Genomic DNA, 21,765 nt, shown 5'->3' on the forward strand with positions numbered 1-21,765 from the left:
GTGAGTTACACTGAGTAAATTACTCTCTTGAGGCACCCTCTCGCTATAGAAGGCACATCCGTTTTCCCAGGATACTAGGCTGTCATTTAGTGCCAAAGAAAAAGCTATTTACGGAATGACACTGTGGCGTCCCCAAAGGGTTTAATTTACCACCCAGGAAGGTGGTTTATCTCCGGGCTCTGCAGGACCAGCCATCTTAATAACTCAGGTGGTTTAATTGGCTTTTCCCTCTTCTATCTAAAGCCACGCTGGTCTCATGATAATTAATTTCGTGTGCTCTGAATTGTGTTATTTACAGTGCCAAGAAACCAAAACGACTCCGTATTAGAAATCGGTGGGAGGATATTTGAAAAGGCTATAAAGAGACTCTCTGGCGTTGATGGTCTTCTCCAAATTAGCTCTGCAGTCCCCTTACTGATGGACTCCAGCTGCTGTGGATACCATAAAGCCTCCTACTACCTCTCCGTCTTCTCTGAAACTGGATTGGGTGTACCCCGGGATCAGCTGCAGGTAGAGTATTTCGGGGGCTCCAGGAGCATATCGCTTGTGTTATCTTTACAGAATAATGCCCTCCTGCCCTTGGTAGAACCAGATGTGCTGCACCTCCCTGGAGTGCTTTCAAAATCCTGACTCAAGGAAAACGTCCTAAGGCGTTAAATACAGGATGCCCTGCTTTCAGCGAGCGAGCAAGGGCGCTTCTTCCACTCCTGGACACAGCCGTGGAGGTGTGAGGCAGAGCAGGGACTTTTTGCACGGTTGGTGGCTTCACGAAGAGGTGCTAGGAGAGAAGTCAGGGGATGGTCCCTGTTTTCCCCACAAAAAGGGCAGGGGATTTTAAGCTGTTAGACATGAGGCAGGACTGACAGCTGGGAATTTGTAAATGGTTAGAAGCTGGCTCAGATTCTTTTTTGAAGGTGTATTTAAAAAGAAAAAAGAAAAGGTAAGCCAGCATGTCCTGGAATGACTAGGCTGATACACAGAGCTGGGCCAGATGACCTTTCAACCTGGGAGGTTTCTGACCCTCATCCTCAATCTTGTGACACGGTGTCGATTTCTTCCCAACAGGGCATGTTGTATAGTTTGGTCGGAGGCCAGGGCAGTGAGCGGCTCTCGTCCATGAATCTTGGCTACAAGCACTACCAGGGTGTTGACAGCTACCCCCTGGACTGGGAGCTGTCCTATGCCTACTACAGCAATATTGCCATGAAGACACCCCTTGACCAGCACACGCTACAAGGAGATCAGGTATACAGGAGAAAGAGGGGGAAATGGCCGGGACCCACATACCAGGGCTTCCTGCGCCATGTTTACGCATCTGCCCCCATGGCTGCTTTATTCCTTGACCTTCAGAGGGTGCATGTAATTGAATGGAGAGCAAAGCTTTCTTGCCCACTCCAATGCCCATTTCCTGATGGTGTGCTCAGGCTGAGTGCAGGTACAGTCCCACACCTACACATGGAAAGCTTTTCATGGGTGGGAGGACTGGTCTATAAAAGGGTGAATTTGGACCTGGACAGATTTTGATTTTGAAAAAAAAAAATGTGCATCGGAAACACAGGCGTCTTGTTTTTGTTCCGATACCCTGCGTGATGTTGGTGTCCTGAGATGTTAGGAGGGATTGAGTCAAACTGAGCAGGACAATACATGAGGGCTCCTTTCAGTAATGATGTCCGACTCCCCAGCTCCACCATAGCCAGTGGTACGCTCATGGGCCTACCCACTGTGGCCTTAGTCTTTCCCATGAACTCTGGGTTTTCTGTTGGCACTTGGCGAGCAGGCCTTGGAGACTGCTTGGTCGGACAGTTAAATCTTAGCCTGAGCAGCTAACTGGGGACCAGGTCATCGGTCACCCCAGCTCTGCTCCTCGGTTGTACTCTGAAAGCCACAGCGCAGAAAACATGTCCTTTGATGGCTGTGAATGGATGGTTTCTGGAAAAGAAACCCACAGTGGCCACCGTATGGCTATGAAATAAATGACTCAAAAGATACATGCTGTCAATGAACATTAACCACGAGTCAAATCATAAAACACCAAAAGGCTGTCTGTGTGAACAATCTAACTCCTTTAGAAAGTAAGGATTCCTTCTCAATAAACTTGCACACCCTTATCATTTGTACATTTGTGTTCTTGCAGAGTATATATATGTAAAAGTTGACTTGGTTTACAGGATTTAATATATTAATTGATCAAGTTTTTTTTTTGTTTTTTTTTTTAAAGACATCATTCTTCGGGGAAAACATCCGTACCAAGTCAAGCCACAAAATAATATTGCTGTTGTCTTTCTACTAAGCCCGAATGTGTTAATAATATCCTTTATATATTTTACTTTAAAGAATTCTAATTCAGCATAAATTAGCAACAGGAAATGGTATGTTGCTAACAAGCTCCTTTTCTTTTGAAGATTTGGCATATGAAATGTTATGATTATGAAAGGAAATGTTTAATTGGTCAGAACCAGAGAAGATGAATAGAAAAGATCCATCTTGCAGCTGAAAAGCTGTATGATTAAGAATCACAGATACAAATTATACAGTTAGAAGAGTCATGTCATAGCTCGTTTTCTTAAGAATATGTAATTAATGGCTTCTTGAGAATTTAAGCAGGTGTCACACGTTGATTTAAATGTCCTTTTGTTGCACAATCTATTAATTCACCGTAATTCAACGTAGCACGGGAGGAGATGTGGAAAGCCAGACCTCTAATTAACAAACCAAGTCTCCGGCAATATCTCTCTTCTTGATTCTTGTTTCATTTTCTCTTTTATGTAACTCATGATTCGCATCATTCCATCTTCTTTATTAGTAATCTCACTTCACGTCATTTCTTTATGATTTAGTGGGACTCTCCTTCAGGCTAAACAGAAAGAAGATGACAAGTTTTTTGTGTGCTTGCTTTTGTGGCTTCAGCGTCAATGAGCTCCTCTCGTTCTGCCCTCTTGGAAATTTGGTCCCCATCCAGCCTCTCTCCTCTGCACCTTTGGGGAGGAGGGTGGGATCTCCTCCAAACCTTGGTTTCAGCTGATCAGCTCCTGCTGCTGACCCTCAAACCTTTATTTCTGGCTGAGACTTTGCTGACAAACTCCACATCTAATCGCAAGATGCCCCAGATGGAGCCTGCCAGTTCCTCTCCTTTCCCTGCAAGCATGTCATGTCCTGGCATCCTCGTCCTTGTTAGAAACTGGGAGGTCATCTTTGATCTCCCCGCTGTCCTATCTGCTCTCACATGCCAGTTTCTCTCTCCTCCTCCTCTCCATCCCCGCTGCCACTGCCTCCCATCCCCAGTCTTGGTACCTTTCTGCCCTCTTCTCCCTGCAGCAGCGAGTCTCAGAATCCCCTGGCGGTTTAAAGCTCCCTCTGCCCACTTCCACCCTGTCTTACTGTGTGGCACCCAGCCGTATAGTATGTGTATTTTTTTTCTTTCTTTTTTTTCAAATGTTACATTAAAAAAATATGAGGTCCCCATAAACCCCCCACCCCCCTCACCCCACTTCTCCCATATCAACAACCTCTGTCATTATCGTGGCACATTCATTGCATTTGGTGAATACATTTTGGAGCACTGCTGCACCACATGGATAGTGGTTTACATTGTAGTTTACACTCTCCCCCAGTCCACCCAGTGGGCCATGGCAGGACACCCAATGTCCAGCATCTGTCCCTGCAGTTCCACCCAGGACAACTCCAAGTCCTGAAAATGACCCCACATCACATCTCTTCTTCCCTCTCCCTACCCTCAGCAGCTACCGTGGCCACTTTCTCCACATCAATGCTACAATTTCTTCCATTACTAAACCCAATATCTCTATTTTTTAAAAGCTCCTCAGAGGATTATAAGATGCAGCCAGCTTGGGGAAGTGCTAGCCGGAAAGAACTAAGCCCTGCTCATAGCGTGGCATAGGAGGTGGTTCCCATCTGGACCCCCTGCTCCCAGTCGCGGCACTTCCCACCCCTGCCTTGTACTGCCAGCACCGAGCTTTTAGCCCTGCTCTCTGCTCACACCTCCCACCTGCTTGCTGGGCTTTCTCCCTGTTCATTCCCCTTCCCCGCTGACTCCCACCGCTGCTTTTACACTCTCCGCTGACATCACCTCCTCCTCCAGGAAGCCTGTCTGGACGGTGCCCGCTGTAGCACCTGGGCACACCTCGCTCATTTTCCTCGTGACCGTGTCGTGGACGGGGTTGTGGAGCCGACTCCCTCACTAGCCTGTGAGTCAGTCAGTGTTGACCATGGGCACAGAATGTCCGGTGGTCAATTTAGAAAGGTGATCAATAGAATGTCTTGCTTCCTCTCTGATGCTGTCGATGCAACTGGTGTTTCGTTGCTGAAAAATACGCAGTGCGCTTGGCGTTCAACTGCCTTTTGCCTTCAGCTTCTCATTTGTATGTGGCATGCTCCTTTGGGGAATCTTGGGTATTTATTTCCCTATCTTTCCAACTTACTGCTGATATTACCCCGCTCCTTCTTTGAAATCCCTAAAATGCTAAATTTCAACAAAGAAAACACACATTCCCTCTTGGGAGGCAGGTGTTAAGGCTGATCTTAAACGCCCCGGGAGCAGGGAGCAACTTCCTGACGGCTGTCCCCACAGGCCCCGAAGGAGGGTAGGAGAGGCGGCGGCGCCAACGTGGCTGTGAAACCCGTTCCTCCTGCGCCCGCCCGCCTTCCCAGGAGTCCTGGCTCAGCCGTCCCATTTCACAACTCCGGAGAAGGCAGATGATTCTAGAGAGTGTGGGCTTCCCCAGCTGCAGAGTCCCAGGGCTTTTATGCTTCCTGCTGTCTCCCCTCCCCACCCGTCCCCCCTTTCCTCTCTCTTGCTCTCTTCCTATCTTCCCCCTCCCTCTCTTCCTTGTTTTCTCTTTTCCTTTCTCACCCGCTTTTTATCCTTGCTTCATTTTTTATTCTCTCTCTTTTCTCCCCCCTCCCTCCCTCCCTTCCTTACTTTCTCCCTTTCTCCTCCACCCTCCTTTCCTCCCTCCCTCCCTCCCCCTTTCTCTCCCTGCCTCTTCTCTTCTCTCCCCCCTCACCAGTTTCTCTCTCCCTTTCCCTCTCTTCCTTTCTGTCTCCACCACTTTCCTCCCCCTCCCCACCCCTTTTCCTTCACTCCTGAGGACAGACACAGAGCTGGTAGGAGCACTTCCCTGTGCAGCCTGTAGCTGACCAGCCAGGGCTATGAACTTCTGAACTGCTGATTCTGCATCAGAAAGAGCCTGGCGGAGCCCCAGGAGGTCCCAGCCGTGGTCTGTCTGCCTGAGTCCTCCCGGCTCTCACCCCTTGCCCTGCAGTGGCTTCTCCACACCACAGCTTCTTCCCAGCCCGGCCGCCTGTCTCTCCAAAGCATCGTTTCCTGGTCACAAAACCTTGTGAATGACAGAACAACCAAACACTGTTCCCTTTTAAGGCTTGTTTCTTCAGCCGCAAGTCTTTGCAGTTGGTCAGCCTTCACAGAAGACCCGCGTAGTTGGTGCTGTGGAGACGCAGCACTATCTGGCGTGCTCCTGGCAGTGTGGTGGCGCCATTAAACCCTGGGTGCCAGGGCCCAGCTTGCCTGGGCTCGGGTCCCAGGTCCGTTTTTAGTGGGCGTGGACCCTTGGGCAATTCCGCTAACCCCTCTGTCTCAGTTTCTTACCTGTAAAATGGGTGCTGTGATGGTCCAGACTTGACAGGGCTGTTGGCTGTGGCATGAATACGCTGTGTACCTAGTGGGAGCTCAGCGAACAGTTTCTGCTCCCAGCACTCCTTCCCCACATTCCATCCCTTCCATTTTCCAAAGCATAAAATTCTCTTAGAGGGATCTTCGCCTATTGTGTGAATTTCGTCTCAACGTCATGCTCTAGCTGTACAGAACTGCAGGTACTAATAGCTAACGTTCTAAACTGCTGTCATTTATACTTCAGGATGAGCTATGTCCCTAAAAAATGGTGTTACCATTTACTGAGAGCTTGCCGTGTCCCAGACACTCTGCTGAGCTCTTCCGTAAACAATCTTGTTTAAGCCTCACACAGCCCTGTGAGGTCAGTACGAGTATTATTCCCATTTTACAGGTGAGGCAACTGAGGCTCAGAGAAGCTAAAGAAATTGCCCAAGTCACGGAGCAAATGAGTGGTGGAGTCTAGATTTATTTGAACCTGGGTCTTTCTGACTCTGCAGTATAAAATCATTCACACTGACGAGTGCTTTTGATACAGCAGGTGTCATGCTACGTTCCACTTTACCAATGCAAAAATTGAGTCTCGGACAAAGTGTCTGGCCCAAGGCTCACGGTGATGAGTTAGAATTCAGGTCCCCTTGATCTGATAGGAAAAGTTGTCCTCTTAGTGGCTTCACTTTGATCCAAAGCTCGATGGCACCACCCAGAGGAGAGGGAGGGGGCCAGGTCAGGGACAAGGATACAAAAGACAAAATTGTGCTTTCTTCAGAGTTAGGCCGTTACTCAGTTTACCCAGAAACATTTGCTTCAGCCCAGATGCATGGAGTCTGGGGTGGAGAGTGAGGGTCACAGGGCCACTCAGCTTGGATTTGATTCCCAAGGTTGAAGAACTAAATAGACAACCATGATCAAGTTATATAACTTCTCTGGGCCTCAGTTTCCGTATCTGTGAAATGAGGCTATTGATGGAGACTGCCTTATCAAGTCGTGAGGATTCAGTGAGTTAATTTGGGGAAAGCAATTAGAACAGCATCCACAATGTAGTACATGCTGGTTGTCATGAGATATAATCACTGCCAGTGAGGGGCAGCAGCAGCTAAGAAATCCCTGCAGGGAAGGAACCGTGTCTTCATATGTTAAATCTTTCATTCAAGTCCCACGACGAGGAGAAGGAGGAAGAATAAAAATCAGAACACCCAAACTCTCCAGTTGACGAAAGCCTCCAGCTGATAATCCCTTGTAGGAGCCGCCTGGGCCTCCACTCAATTCCAAGTTCAGAGTAGAGTACAGCATGCCCCCTAGAGGTTGGACTGAAGTGCCACCTCATGAGGCATCTCTGTACACGTTGGCAGTACACTGCAAAGAGGGTAGACTGGCTTGTGCCCATACAGGATTCCAGGGCCCTCTCACTCGCGGGGACACTAAGGGACAGTGGGTGAGAGCTCTCTTGAGAGTTGATCTAACCTGGCTTCCAGTGACAGCTTTACGAATGGGACCTTGGGTTTGTTGCTTAACCTTCTGAGCCTTAGTTCCTTTGTCTATAAATCGGGAGCAGTGCTGCTTGGGTCACAGCCTTGTGAGAATTAAATGAGAGAACATATGAAGTACCTGGCACACAGTAGGTTTCAATAAATGGTAGTGGGCCTCCATGTTTAACTGTCACCGCCAGCTGGATGGCCTCCCAAGGTTAGCCACCCCGCAGGAGTTGCTGCCCCCTGGATCGGGAATTCTAGCACAGTCCCAAGTGTCAGCCCAGGCTCTGTGCCTGGAGAGCCCCCTAATGGCCCTGAAAGAGATCCTGGCTCCCCGCAGCCTCAGCGGAAGAGGGCGGTGGATGGGTGGTCTAAGGGATGGAGCTGCGACACAAATTTTTTTTCTTAGCTAACAAAGAGGGTCAGAGGGAAATCAGGCCTGACTTCTTGTTCTCTGAGACTTCTTTCCCAAACAAGTCAGATCCAGTTCTTCCCCATTTGCCTGGGACAGACATTAGGCATGGAAGCCCTCTCCTACCCCCCACATGGCACTGTTAGAATTCTTTACCTATTAGGGGAGATGATGAAATAATGTGACTGTTTTTTTTTTGTGGGTTTTTTTTTATATATATAAATGCCAAAAGCTATACATTGAAATCAGCCTAATTTTCTTCAAAGAAGTCAAATCCCTGGGAAGCCAGTGGCAAATTCAAAATGTTTCATGAATTTTCCCTTGGGAGGCATCTTTAGAGCCTCCAGCATGTTCATTCTCCCATCCTCAGAGGTAGCGTACCCTCTTCTTTTGAGGGTAGATTTAATTTTGGGGCATAGCTGAAAGTGACTTGAAGCTGAGCCTGCTAAATAAAAGGGGTTAGTCATGCAGGATAATGACACTTTGGGAAAAAAATAAGGTTATACTTAGAAAATATTGATTTACCTTTTTTGATGTCGTGTGTAACCTGACTCTGGAATCAGCTGCACAATGTGGACTTGCAAGCAAGCTTGAGCAATATAAGTATAAGTGGAATAAATTTTGATCTCCCAAGGCAAAAACTTTGATGGGAAAAAAAAATAGCGATTTAGAGACATGAAATGTGATACATTCATTTAAAAATAACTTGATCTTACGGCACTGCAGACACACCTCATATTTCAATTATTCATATCCTTTTTGCTTGAGCAATTGCTGGTTGAGAAATAAATGATGTATATTTTGCCTGCCCATATCATTTGAGTATTTTGGCTTTTTCTTTTTTTAGGCATATGTTGAAACAATTAGACTCAAAGATGATGAAATACTCAAAGTACAAACCAAAGAAGATGGCGATGTCTTTATGTGGTTGAAGCACGAAGCCACCCGAGGCAATGCAGCAGCTCAGGTAAATGGGTGGTTATTATCAGTTGAATTGTGTGTCCCCCAAAAAAGATATATTCAAGCCCTAACTCCCAGTCCATGGAAATAGGGGATTGTAAATGGAATGAGTTCAGTTAAATGAGGTCATAGTAGAGTAAGGTGGGCCCTTAATTCAATATGACTGGTGTCCTTATAACAAGAGGAAAAGACACACAGATTGGAGAACTCCATGTGAAGGTGGAGACAAGCAGGAGGCTCAGGAACACCCAAGGATTGCCAGCAAAGACCAGAAGCCAAGAAGAGGCAAGGAAGAACCCTGCAGGTTTCAGTGGGGCAGTATCACACTTCCGACACCCTGATCTCGACTTCTAGCCTCCAGAACTGTGAGACGATAAATTTCCATTGTCTTAAGCCTCCCAGCTTAACTCGTGTGTTATGACAGCCCTAGGACCAAGCCAGCAGTCCAGTCTATTGGAGATTCCATCAGTCATAATAGACCAGGTTAAGCTAGGGGGTGGTGGTGGGATAACAAAATGGTTCCAGTCTCAGGGGCTTAAAACACTGCCAGTGCATTTCTTGCTCATGCTACATGTCCGATGCCGGATGGCAGGGACCCCGTTCTTATAGTCCCTTAGGAACCCGAGCTGAAAGAGGCTTCGCCTCAACGTGCTTCCAAAAGCTTTGCAGCAAGGCGCCGGCCACAGCACATCATGGGCTGGCTCATAGATATGCTGCTCAGAAGTGGCACAAGTCAATTCTTGCCTTTCATTGGCCAAAGCAAGGCACATGGCCACTCAGGACTTCGGATGGGCTATGAGCATAGTTTGACCAAGTACTGGAAAGGACAGAGTGCCACAATATTTATGAGCAGCCCAGAAGACAACCATCAGATATTTTGGGACATAGGGGAGATTAGATGAGCATCAAGAAAAAGGCCATAAATTCACCTAGGAAAAGAGAACAATAGAAAATTATTTATGGTGTGTGTGGCAGTTGGAGATTATTTTCTGAATTCCAGAAAGAGAAAGATTATGTTTGTAAACTAATCTGTCCTCTGGGTGTGATGCCCTTGGATTGAATTAAATTCAGTGAGGGACCTCTGATTAAGTTTACTCAATAAAATCAATTTAGGGCTTCTGATTGGGCTACATCGGTAAGGCATGACGCAGGTTGAGTCCCTGTCCCCTTGGTGGGCCTATATAAATGGACACTTACTCAAGAAGACACGTGAGAAGAGTGAGAACCTTGTCATTCTGATCCTGCCATGTGCCAGAAAGGACAACACTCAAACAGCTAAGGCCCCAGGGGGAGATGAGCCATTTGCCCGAGAGCTTGTAGCTGATCTTGGGAAGAGAGCCGAGACTGATATAGAAGGCCCAGAAAGAAACCAGCCCCATGGCAGGAGAGAAAGGAAGGCCTGAGAGACGTACCCTATGCCAGCCTGCAGCTGAGAGAGAGGAAGCTCAGAGGGGAAGGCTGAACCCTCACAGAGGTCGGCAGCCATCTTACTTCAACATGTGGCAACTGACTTTGGAGAAAGCAACCTTGAGTTGGACTCTTTAGGGCCTTGTAACTGTAAGCTTTTTCCCCAAATAAATGCCCTTTATAAAAACCAACAGATTTGCATCAGCACCCCTTTGGCAGACTAAAACAGTGTGTTACCCCAAATGGATCAAACAGATCTCTTGAATATCTCTTGCTATTTGGATTAAGAGGTACAAGAAATGGCAGACAGCTGGAGAGTATCCCCTATCTGTTTTTTCCCTTGATTTCTCCATAAAGAAGACCTTGATGGGAGCCGGCTAAGGCTGAATGCACCAGAGGAAGCCTTCTTCCCACAAGATGGACGTAGCCTTTGCTTAGTGCTCCTGGTGAGCCTAGCAGGGCCAGGAAGTGCCTCTGGGACTACTAAGCAGACAGAAGAGCAGAGGTGAGAAAGGAAAGAAAAAAGAAGAGAATCAAAGGAATTGACAAAACAAAGGCTTCAAACACTCACGTACTCCTTTGTAGCAGGTCTCCTACCCTCCACAGTGACCCTCCTATCATTTCAGGAGTTACTTGGCTGAAATTTATAAGTATTTGGGGGAGAGGGAGGGGAGAAAAGGAGGGGAAACAGAAAGAAGGAAAGGCATAGGGCCAAAAAGTTCACAAAAATATCCCCTGGCCCTATTCTTGGGCCATCCATCCCTAGCCTACAGTCTTTCTAGCACAGGAAGGAATTCCAGTGTGTAGTTCTGAAAAGGCCATTTCCAGAGCCATTTCCTGCGTAGTGCAGAGTTTGTGTTAACTTTCCTTACAATGGATGTTTCTTCCTTCTTTCCTTCGGCAAATCTTTGTCGTTCAGCCAGGCTCTGCTGGGTGGGTATAGGGGACAGAGGACAAAGATAAATAGCACTTTGAAAGTCCTATCCCCAGTGAGCCTGTAGCCTTGAGTCTAATGGTGGATCCGGCCATGCAGAGAAATGGCCATGCAGAGATGAGTGCCATGGATGTGCGGCGACCTCCACAGCCTTCACTGGGCCAAGGGGACCTCTGTGAGGGGAATACCTCAGAGAGGAGGGCACAGTAGAGAAGAGGAGAGAGTTGGTTGTTGGCCAAGTTCCATCCAGCTTGGGCCCAGGGTGACGTAGATTCACACACGTGCTTGTGCGCAGACTCCCGCCTCTGGTTTGCGCTGAGGCCTTGTGTTTGCACATGTCCACCCTCAGAGCTTCGCCCTTATTTGGAAGCACTAAAGCTAAATCGTGATTCTCAGGATAAAAAGCATATTAACTAGGTTTTTTCCTTCTACCTTTTAAAGTCTTCTATTAACCATTACCCCAGCCGAGTCCTTATTCTAAATTGCTATTGTCTTTAAGCAACGATTGGCCCAGATGCTGTTCTGGGGGCAGCAAGGTGTGACCAAGAATCCCGAAGCTGCGATTGAGTGGTATGCCAAAGGCGCCCTGGAGACGGAGGATCCCGTGTTAATATATGACTATGCCATTGTGTTATTCAAGGTAAGAATCGCCTAATTTGTGCTGGAATTGTGCAGTTCTTATCAGGCTTCCAGAGCAGTTTCCCGTAGGCGTGCAGGCAAACAGCGAGTCTATAATTGAAGAAACTTGGTATATGCTTCTGTCACTCTTGATGGAAAGGGATATTTGCTAAAAATGCAGTGTCGGAAGCAGTTCCCTGGGTCTCGTTTTTAATCGTTAGTCCTGTTTGGCACCAGGATTGAGTCTCTCCGCTTTTGCCAGAACAGTGGCATTCTGGGTGAGACACCCATAGTTTATGGACAGATCGATGGCCTCCAGCCCCCGAAGGTGGCGTTTGCAAGTCCACCTGGCAGAGGTCTCAGTGAGATACATTTTAAACAAAGTGTAGGGAATGGGTGTAGCCCAGTGGTTGAGCACCTGCTTTCCCCCCCCCCCCCCCCCCAAAAGTGCCTGTTTGGACTAGATCCCAACAGTCCTGATGCTGATGATCAAATTAAAAGTCTTGGTTTTTAAGGAAACAGGACAGGGGGTGTATTAGTCAGCCAAAGGGGTGCTGATGCAAAATACCAGAAATTAGTTGGTTTTTATAAAGGGTATTTATTTGGGGTAGGAGCTTACAGATACCAGGCCATAAAACATAAGTTACTTCCCTCACCAAAGTCCATTTGGGGCAAGATGACTGACGATGTCTGTGGGTTCCTACGATCCTGGGGCTTGCTTTTTTCTGGGTTCAAGGTTCCTTCCTTCCTGGTGCTGGCTTCTCTTTCTTCTGGGTGCTGACTTCCCAGGTCTTCAGCATCAAACTCTAACATCAGAAATCCCCGCACTAAAAGCTCCAACTCTGTCCTTTGCCATGCCTTTTATCTGTGAGTCTCTACCCACCAAGGAGTGGGAAGTGGGTGGGGACTCCATGCCCTAATGATAACTCAGTCATGCCCAGGTACAGATCAGATTACAAACATAATCCAGTATTTCTTTTGGAATTCATCAATAATACCAAACTGCTACTGGGAGGAAGGGGTGGAAAGAGCACTGGTCCAGGAGTCAGAGGTTGGGAGTTAAAGTCTCATGTCTGCACCCATCATCTGTGCGTCCTTGGGGTCATCTGATCTCATGGAAATCTACTGATAACCCCAGGTTACATAACATTTCATAAACAAAGGAACTTGGAGAATGGTAAAATGATATCTTTCTTATACAAACTAATAATGGTTCACTCTTATGAAATGAGCACTTATTTTGTGCCTCACATATATTGTGATCCCTGTTCATATATATGGAAATAGAGGCACGAGCATATATATGGAAATAGAGGGCCTCTCTCTAGATTTTCTCAACTTTTAAGGGTTCCCCTCACATTGGATTAAGTCTCACCCTGCCTCACGTTGGCCTCATCTTAGTAAGGTCTTCGAAGATCCCATTTGCAGATGAGCTGGGGTTGGGACTTGAATATGTCTTTGTGGGGGACATGACTCAGTTGCCCAAAGGTCACACAGCTGGGAAATGCCAGACCTAGGAGTGGGATCAAGGCAGTGTGGCTTCAGAGGTTCTGCTCTTTACTCCCAAATGTGGAGCTATATATTTGCCAGCCTTAGAAAAGTGAAATGCTCTTGCCTCTGGTAGAGAAACCCTTGGACCCCATGCCTTTGCTCAACAAAAAAAGCAACTGCCCCCAAGTTGTGAGGGTCTTCAAGCAAGGATAGTGTTCACCTGGCCATGAATTCACATGTTTTCATCTGGCCACACACTGATTAACAGCCATGGCTTTTGCTATGTTTCTAACCCCTCTAAACCCTATTAAAGCCTTAAAGCCTTTGGTTACTATGGCTTCCAGATTTAGAGACAAGACCTCTTTCTAGTCTCCAGAACAATGTGGAAATGGTTTGACACCTAGCCATATGCCAATGCATTTGTGTCTTTATTCAACAGGAGGACAGATAAAACACCAGGCTCTGAGCTAGATGGAGGGATGGATGGCTGCATGAGCCTTGTTTCCTGACTTCAGGGAGCTCATACCCTGGTGGGAAAGACAGAGACAGAGTAGAGGCACCCTACCTTGGGAGTTGGGGCTGGTCTCTCTTTGAAGCCAAGAAGATAAAGGCACAAAACAGACAGGATTTCTGCCCACCAAAGAAGAGCTTTCTGTCTGGAGGGAGGAACAAGTACATGAAAAAATAGCTCTGGAGGTGACACAGGTTTTCCTTGGGTCTGATCTCCAAACCTTTAAGCTTTTGGGTTTTCCTGCCTTTCAACTAAGTCATCCCTAGATGGGATGAGGGAAGCCCTCCATCAGCATCTCAGGGAAGGTTTTTGTCTTTGGCTGGAGGTCTCTTGGGTGTATTCCATGTGAACACACCCCAAGCAGGAAGTGGGCTTCCTAAATGCAAAGAATAATAAGAAACATTTGTCTGTGAAGGTGTTTCGTTATATTCAAAGATGGTGCCAGGATAGCACCACATGGTTTGTCCAAGTTCCTTGAGTCCAAGGATGGTAGACCTTTGACTTTCACTGCAGCAAGCATCCTCCATTAATTCACTCAGTGGAGAGCTGTTGAGCACTATTATGTAAGGGACTTGGCATTTTCTCTCATTTAACAAGTTCCAGTACTACTCAGATCCAAGGCAACTGCATGATCTTGGTACAAGACCACCCCACTTCTGACTAATTAGCTAATGTACTGGAAACATTCCTCACCTGAAAATTGGAATATCTGGGTTCTAGTTGAGATTCTTTGAGGCTTTGGATAAATCATTTTCTTTGGGTCCCCATTTTAATCCTTCAAATCAAGTTCGAGAAGATCAGCTTTCAGTACAACTAGATTCTAACATTCTGGGCCTTTAGACGCTTTTCCAGAAGTTCAAAAGAGGTATCTTACAGCCCCATCTATGTTTTCCAAGTAGCTTACTATGTCCTTTTCTCTTTCCTTACCCTCTCTAATTAAATGAAGTAATGGTTAACTTCTGGAAAATATTTTGATCTTCTACTTTACTTCAGTTCATTGGTTTTCTTAAATTAGTACCTTAAAGTTTACTGGAAACTTGATTTATGTAATTTACCCTTTAGTTAGGTGCATGATTTTTTTTGTGGGTGCTGAAAACATATCGTATATAAGAAGGTTAGGAAACTTTATACTTTCTCAGCATAGAACTGAAACGTATGGGAGAAAATATAACATGATGATGATGAACTTGAACTCTGGAGCTCACCTGCCGGGGTTCAAATCCTGCCTCCACCTCTCACACACCGCTTGCCTCTGGGCAAGAGTTACAGTCTCAGGTGGGAATTATCACAGCCCCTCAGGTGGAGTTATGGTGAGGAGGAGATGATATAGGAAGGGACAGGGGTGGGCACTTAAGGAACATGGGAATGTTCGCTGTTACTCTTTTCGTTTACTAGAAAGCTAAGTGTTTAAATAGCATTCATGGCTCACATTCAGATCACATGTGACCCCGTCAACAACTGTGCCTGAGCCCAGGGGCAACCCCACCGTGTGTGAGTGTCAATAACAGACTCTGAGGGGGGTTAGGAGCTTTCAGCTTCCCTTGCCTGACACCTTCTCAGGCAGAAGGACATTAGAGAGATCTCAGGGACCTCCTTCCACCGTCCCCTCAGACCTACCAGATCCCCTCAGTGTGGTCACACCAGTTCCTGTCTTGTAACAGGTACCCCCAAAGCCCATTTCTCTTTGTGGTAGAGAAACCTGTGACTGGAACAACTTGATTTTCCTGGAAGAACTTGGCGAGTTTCTGTCAGTCTCTGTGGCAGCTGGGTCAGAGAGGTCAGGTCTACTTCAGCTGGCTCTCAAGCTGCCTCTGGACCCACAGTGCTCTGCCCTGGGGACAGAGCCCAGGACCCAGAGGGCTGCGAGTGACAGCCTAATAACTCTTCACTGTCCCACACCGATAAAGTGCTTTATCTGGTTCTCAAATTAGATAATCCCCAAAGGAAGGGATCCAGGATGGCCAAACTCAATTTACCTTATTCACAGTTCTCCCACCAGTACCTCTGGATTGACGGGAATGTGATTTACACTGTGATAAATGGGGAGTTTTGTGTCGCTGCTAAGCTGGGATGTTGAGGTTTGTTGCCTCTGCTCCACAAATATGAGCCAGTAAAAGTAATGATGACCACAATGATAATGTAAGGGCACTGCAGGTGGAATTCTTTCTGATAAAATTTTTAATTTAGAAGGCCTGGATTTTCTCTTTGTGTATTTTGTATTGAACATGGATGTATCTGTGTGATGCTTTTGAATGTACCTTGGATTTAGTTTCTTCACGATTATTTCTGTTTCTCGTTATGTAGGGTCAAGGAGTGAAAAAAAACAGACGGCTTGCTTTGGAGTTGATGAAGAAAGCAGCTTCCAAGGTAACACTTATGCATTCTGTCAGAGGGAAACATTTCCACCACACACACCCACGCTCTCCCATGTTTCAAAAAGTAAATGGCCAGCCGCCTCCTGCAAATCCTAAAGGTGGAAAGCGGGTGGGAGCGGCTGCTGGCATCGCAGTGATTAGTCATTTGTGAGTTACAGCACATACAGAAACCTGCCACAATGGACACAGTGAAAATCAAAAGCTGAATTCACCTTCCAGTAACTAGAATTGAGGCCGATTTTGTTTGAAGGCTAAAATTATAATCGTGGGCTGCCCTGATAACAAGGAGTGGGGCTCCTGGAAATTGAACGGGTACCAGTGCCATTGAATTGGGAGACCTGGAAAGCCTAAGGCCTTTGGAGGTTGTTAACCCTCTCATGTCCAATGCCTATTTGTTCCTCATGCTTCAGTAATGGGACTGTTTTTCAAGTTTATTGTCAGGTTTATGAATTCTTTTGCTTTTGTCACCAATTATTCTTCACTGGGTTCTTCAAACAAGCTGGTTTAAATATAGCACTATGGAATGAGCATTAGAATATCTCTTGAGAGGGGGCACACACACACACATACACCCACAGATGCACACTCACACGTACACGTGTACATGCAGACAGATGTGCAAATAGAGAGAATCCTAGGATCCACACTAATTCAACTTTGGCAGGGCCTTTTACAGCCCTCGGGCTCTTGGATGTGCCTCCATCCCCAGGGCTGTCAGGATTTGCCCCCCCACAAGGAAGCCTCCTAAAATAACCGTGCTGATTTTTCTTCTGTATTCCCTGTCCTTGGGGATCTCTATCGTCTGTAGAATAGGAAGTAGGATCCTGTCGGTTTTTCTTCCTTCTGGGGTGTCAAGAGGGTAAGTGACCCAGAAGAGGGGACCCTGCTAAGGTGCATCCCCAGCTCCTGACCCCAACATGAGTTATGTGGTGGCTGGGGCATTGTTTCCAGAGCTTCCTAAAATAGGTCAGAGAGGACGTTTCTGGCAGGCGTGAAATTTGCATCTCTTTAGCCAGCCTCAGGGTGAATGGATGTTTGTGTGCTTTATTTTGAATAGATTTTAGGTACATATTGGGGATGTGTCCTTCTATGACCTGGAATAGTCCTTAAAAATGTTACCTGATTCTCACTCAATCTCTTAGCCGAGTTTTTAAGCCCCTCCTCTCTGTCAAGCCCTGTGGTGACAGGAAGTTTGATATTTGGAATTCCCGAAGTCACATGGAGGCAGATCTGTTGATCAAGCTGGCTGAATGTCCAGAACATGACCGTTCAGCAATAAGACAGGATTTCTTGGGGGACCCCTGAGCTGGGTCCAAGTGCATTTCCTAGGCAGGAGTTCTGAAAATGTTTTGAGTGATGAAAGGTACATCCAAATAAGACTGTGGCCGCTCTAGGTTAGCGCTGCAAAATCCATTTCGATGGGTACATTCTGTAGGCTTCTTCTAAGGCTGGTTCTTGTTGCTTTATAGAATGACCTGATCTATTACTTGATTAAAATGTGCTCTGCAGTACATATCAGGAGCCTGCCTCGTGCAGGTACTGGGCTAAGCTCAAGATGAATGCCTCTGTGACGGGATCCATGCCACCGACTCTTTCTCAGACCACCAACACTCTCCCAGCCGTGTTCTAAGGTCAGATATCTTGAAGACTGCAGCTATGCGTCCTCCCAATTGTGAGGACCTAGGGCTCGGCATATGCTTTGCTTCACATCAGCATTCAAAGAGTAGCTTTTAGGGAAGCAGATTTGGCTCAATGGATAGAGTGTCCGCCTACCACATGGGAGATCCAGGGTTCAACCCAGGGCCTTCTGACCTGTGTGATGAGCTGGCCAGCACACAGTGCTGATGCATGCAAGGAGTGCCATGCCACGCAGGGGTGTCCCCCACGAAGGGGAGCCCCACGCGCAAGGAGTGTGCCCTGTAAGGAGAGCGACCCAGCACGATAAAAGTGCAGCCTGTCCAGGAGTGCACTGCACACACGGAGAGCTGACACGTGCAAGATGATGCAACAAAAAGAGGCACAGATTCCCAGTGCCACTGACAAGAATACAAGTGGACACAGAAGAACACACAGCGAATGGACACAGAAAGCAGGCAATGGGGGGGGGGGGAAGGGAGAGAGATAAATTTTTTTTAAATCTTTAAAAAAAAAACAGCAACAATGAGTAGCTTTTGTTCATTCATCAAATATTCATTGAGGGAAGCGGATTGGCTCAAGCGATTGAGCTGTCATCTACCACATGGGAGTTCCTGGGTTCGCCTCCCAGGGACTCCTGGAGTAGGCGAGCTGGCACGATGGGCAGGCGAGGTGAGCTGACACAACAAGATGCTGCAACAAAGAGACACAAAGAAGAAAGACGATGAGAGACACAACAAACCAGGCAGCTGAGGTGACTCAAGCGATTGAGCGCCTCTCCCACATGGGAGGTCCCAGGTTCAGTTCCCGGTGCCTCCTAAAGAGAAGACGAGCAGACAGCAAGCACAAACAATGGTGAGGGGGGGGATAAAAAAATAAATAAATCTTAAAAAATATATTCTTTGAGTGCCTACTATGTGCTAAGCACCAATTAGATGCTTGGGGTACAAAACAAAGATCCCTGCCTTCCTGGAGCTTCTGTTCTAATGGACTTTGCTAGTGTCTTTCCAGGTCTTTCTTGCACCCTGATTACAATATGAGGACTCAGAGGCATAGCCTCTTAGGAGTTGTTCAGACCGAAAAGGCCACAGGCTAGGCCTTGGGATTGATGTTACAGGACACCTGTTCTTCCTGTGCGAAAGGGGAGCCTACAGAGATTTGGTTGCTCACCTAGACTCTGGCCTTTTGAATATCACAGATGCAAGGGCACTGTTTGCCCCTCACATCCTGCTGGGCAGGAGGCTCTATCAGGAGTCCCAACCCCCTGCAGGACTCCAGAGCCTTCCACGACCACGCCGCAGGCAGGGTATAGACGCACCTGGCAGCACCTGGGGCCAGGGGCCCAGCGCACCTGTTGAACAAATTCAGCCAGGACAGGGAGGCTCGGGGCTCGATACATCCGTAGGCCCTTCCTTGGCCCATAGCTCTGAAACCCTCCTCCCTTCTTCACCCGGCTCCCCTTCTTGCTCCAACCCCCACGAGAGTCTACACTCCACCCTCCCTGTAGGAACTGGGGATGCTGTGCAGCCAGAGAGCACTTCCCTCAGTGGGTGTGCCTGCGTCCAGGGCAGAATGATCAGCAGATGAGCAGGCGGACCTCTTGCCACTGTTGAGCACTCGGGAAGTTCACTGTTGATGCACAGGGCTGTGAGGAACCTCTTGCAGACAAGGGTGTTAAGAGCCCACAGGACCTGCGTGGTGGTGGGGGAGGGCAGGGTCACTGTTGAGCTGGGAGGCAGAGATCCCAGTGGTCGCCAGATCAGATCCACCTGCGAAGATGCTGGGGTGGGTTCGTGTTTCCCAGCACTCAGCTTGTCTTTTGTCTTTAATGCCATCTGCCCCAAGAAAGAGAAACGGGGAATGCAGATGTGGCTCAAGTGACTGGGCTCCCATCTACCAAATGGGAGGTCCAGGGTTCAGTTCCTGGGGCCTCCTGGTGAGGACGAGCTGGCCTGTGAGGATTGCTGGCCCACATGGAGTGCTGGCCCACTCAGAGAGCTGGCGCAGCAAGATGACGCAACAAAAGGAGGCACAAAGAGACGATGAGAGACGCAGCAGACCCAGGAGCTGAAGTGGCGCAAGAGACTGAGCACCTCTCTCCCCCTCTGGAAGGTCCCAGGATCAGTTCCCGGTGCCGCCTAAAGAGAAGACAAGCAGACACAGAAGAACACACAGCAAATGGACACACAAAGTAGACAGTGAACACAAAACAATGAGGGGAGAGGGGATAAATTTTTTAAAAAAGAGAAAGGGAAGGTTTGGCTCAGGCTCAGCCTGAATGCTTCTATAATAATTCTTCCAGATTCTCTTTAGGTTTCCTTTCTTTTAAAAAAAAAAAAAGTAATTTCTTTCTTTTTGTTTTGAAATTCAGGGATTGCATCAGGCAGTCAATGGCCTGGGATGGTATTACCATAAATTCAAGAAAAATTATGCCAAAGCGGCCAAGTACTGGTTAAAAGCAGAAGAAATGGGGAACCCGGATGCATCATACAATCTTGGAGTCCTGTATTTAGATGGCATTTTCCCAGGAGTTCCTGGAAGGAATCAAGTGAGTAAGGCTAGAGCCCAATTCTGCAGCTTTCAGTCCACCTCCCCATTGTGAAGCATTTGTTGAAAGTGTGTGTCCAGCCTGGACTAGGCACTGGGGGTGAGAAGGCCACCATTCAAGAATGGACTTTGTCCTTGTGGAATTCAAGGGTCCAGTTAAGATGACAAGGCAGTGATGAGCAGAGGGTGGCATTCAGCCAAGTACAAGGGTGTGGTAAATGGCACGACCCAGGGAGAATTTGGAAAAGGGTGATGGCCAAAGCAGTCAGGAAGGCTTCACGGAGGAGGTGTGTTTGAACTGGGGGTGGGTGGGGGAGGAGGGGCACAAGGGGAGTGTGGGCAAGAAATGTTGCAGAGACCGATTTTAACTAGAACAATGCAAGCTGGGTCCAGGGTTGTCTGGTGTGAGACCAGGTTTAACAATAAAGAAAGCAGTGTAGGCACCAGTCCATGTTTCTCAAGCACTTCCTCACAGAGTCCTTGTCGTGTACAGTCTCAGGTGAGCCATCTTCTGAGATATCTACTATTATGATGTCCATTTTATAGAGTAAGCAACGGAGGCTCTGAGAAGTGAAGTGGCTTGCTCAGAGCCCTACTTTTAGAAGAGTCAGGACCTGGCCCCGGGGCGACACAGAAGCCCTTGTTAGTAATCCTGCTATTGATGGTGATCGTAAGCATCCAAGCAGCATTGCATTCTACAGAATTTGCTTGCCACCTACCGAGTCTATGCCAGGCACTGTTCTAGGCCCTGGGGACACAGCAGCAGATAAAACAGATCGCCCCTGCTCTTCTGTCGCTTACATTCCAATGGGGGGGAAAGCTAACGAATGAGTAAATGCATGCTCTATAGGCAGGTGCTGGTAAGTGCTGTGGGGAGAAACAGAGCAGGGTAAAGAGGACAGGGAGGGTGGATATTGGCAATCCACTTATAAGGGAGACCAGAGAAGGTGACATTCGACAGACTTCTAAAGGAGAGTTGTGGACATCTGGGAGAAGAACATTCCGGAAGGAGGGAATAGCCCATACAAAGGCCCTGAGACAGACACAAGCCTGGCATGCTCAAGATGCACCAGGAGCAGAGAGGAGAAGTGAAGGGGAGGGGTGAGAAGTTGCTGGACAGTGTTGAGCAAGACAGTGGTGTGCTATGTTTTAAAAGGCTCCTGCTGAATTCTAGGGGAGACTGGGATTAAAGGGAGATCAGGGTGGGAGCAGAGGCTTGATGCAAACAAAAAAAAAGAAACGAGAGAGAGGATGGGGGATGAGGCCAGGGCAGGGAAGGGGTAAGATGTGATCGGATTCTGGACATACTTTGAAGGTTGAAGTGACAGGATTTGCTGGCGGGTTGTGCATAGGGTATGAGAGAAGGAAGGAATCGGGGTGGTGGCAGGGAGTTTGGCATTTTTTGGATGTGAAGAGTGGAGGTGGCTTTTATTGAAGTGGTCATGGCCTTGGAAGCAGCAAGTTTGGGGGTGGCGAATTGGTAGAACATTCTTTGCTAAGCCCCGTGTGTGTCATTTCATCCTCCTAGCAACCCTCATGCTAGGTACTCTCAGAAACCAAATGTTTCAGTTGAAGGTGAGGTTTAGAGGAGTTAAATAACGTGCCCAAGGTCATGCAGCTGGTAAGTGGAAGGGTTGGAATTTAGACCCAAGCCAGCCTGGCTCCAAATCCCATGCTTTTAAAACTGCCCGCTGCCTCCGAGAAATAATAGTGATCAGTGCAAAGTATACCCATCTAAGGGTTTGATTTTTCCCTC

At 47.5% G+C, this 21,765-nt stretch overlaps 1 protein-coding gene across 2 annotated transcripts in view; it reads left to right on the forward strand.

The window, feature by feature from the left end:
* Positions 1-21,765, forward strand: part of SEL1L3 (SEL1L family member 3) — a 103,500-nt gene that overhangs the window by 54,346 nt on the left and 27,389 nt on the right. For both annotated transcript variants that reach the window (XM_058300163.2, XM_058300158.2), the window contains exons 10-15: positions 299-510; positions 1,066-1,245; positions 8,379-8,498; positions 11,332-11,472; positions 15,757-15,819; positions 19,834-20,010. In XM_058300163.2, the coding sequence (XP_058156146.1) occupies positions 299-510; positions 1,066-1,245; positions 8,379-8,498; positions 11,332-11,472; positions 15,757-15,819; positions 19,834-20,010 (893 nt within the window). The remainder of the gene's footprint in view (positions 1-298; positions 511-1,065; positions 1,246-8,378; positions 8,499-11,331; positions 11,473-15,756; positions 15,820-19,833; positions 20,011-21,765) is intronic.

Source organism: Dasypus novemcinctus, chromosome 1 (assembly GCF_030445035.2).
Source record: "Dasypus novemcinctus isolate mDasNov1 chromosome 1, mDasNov1.1.hap2, whole genome shotgun sequence".
In the NCBI taxonomy this organism is placed as follows: domain Eukaryota; kingdom Metazoa; phylum Chordata; class Mammalia; order Cingulata; family Dasypodidae; genus Dasypus; species Dasypus novemcinctus.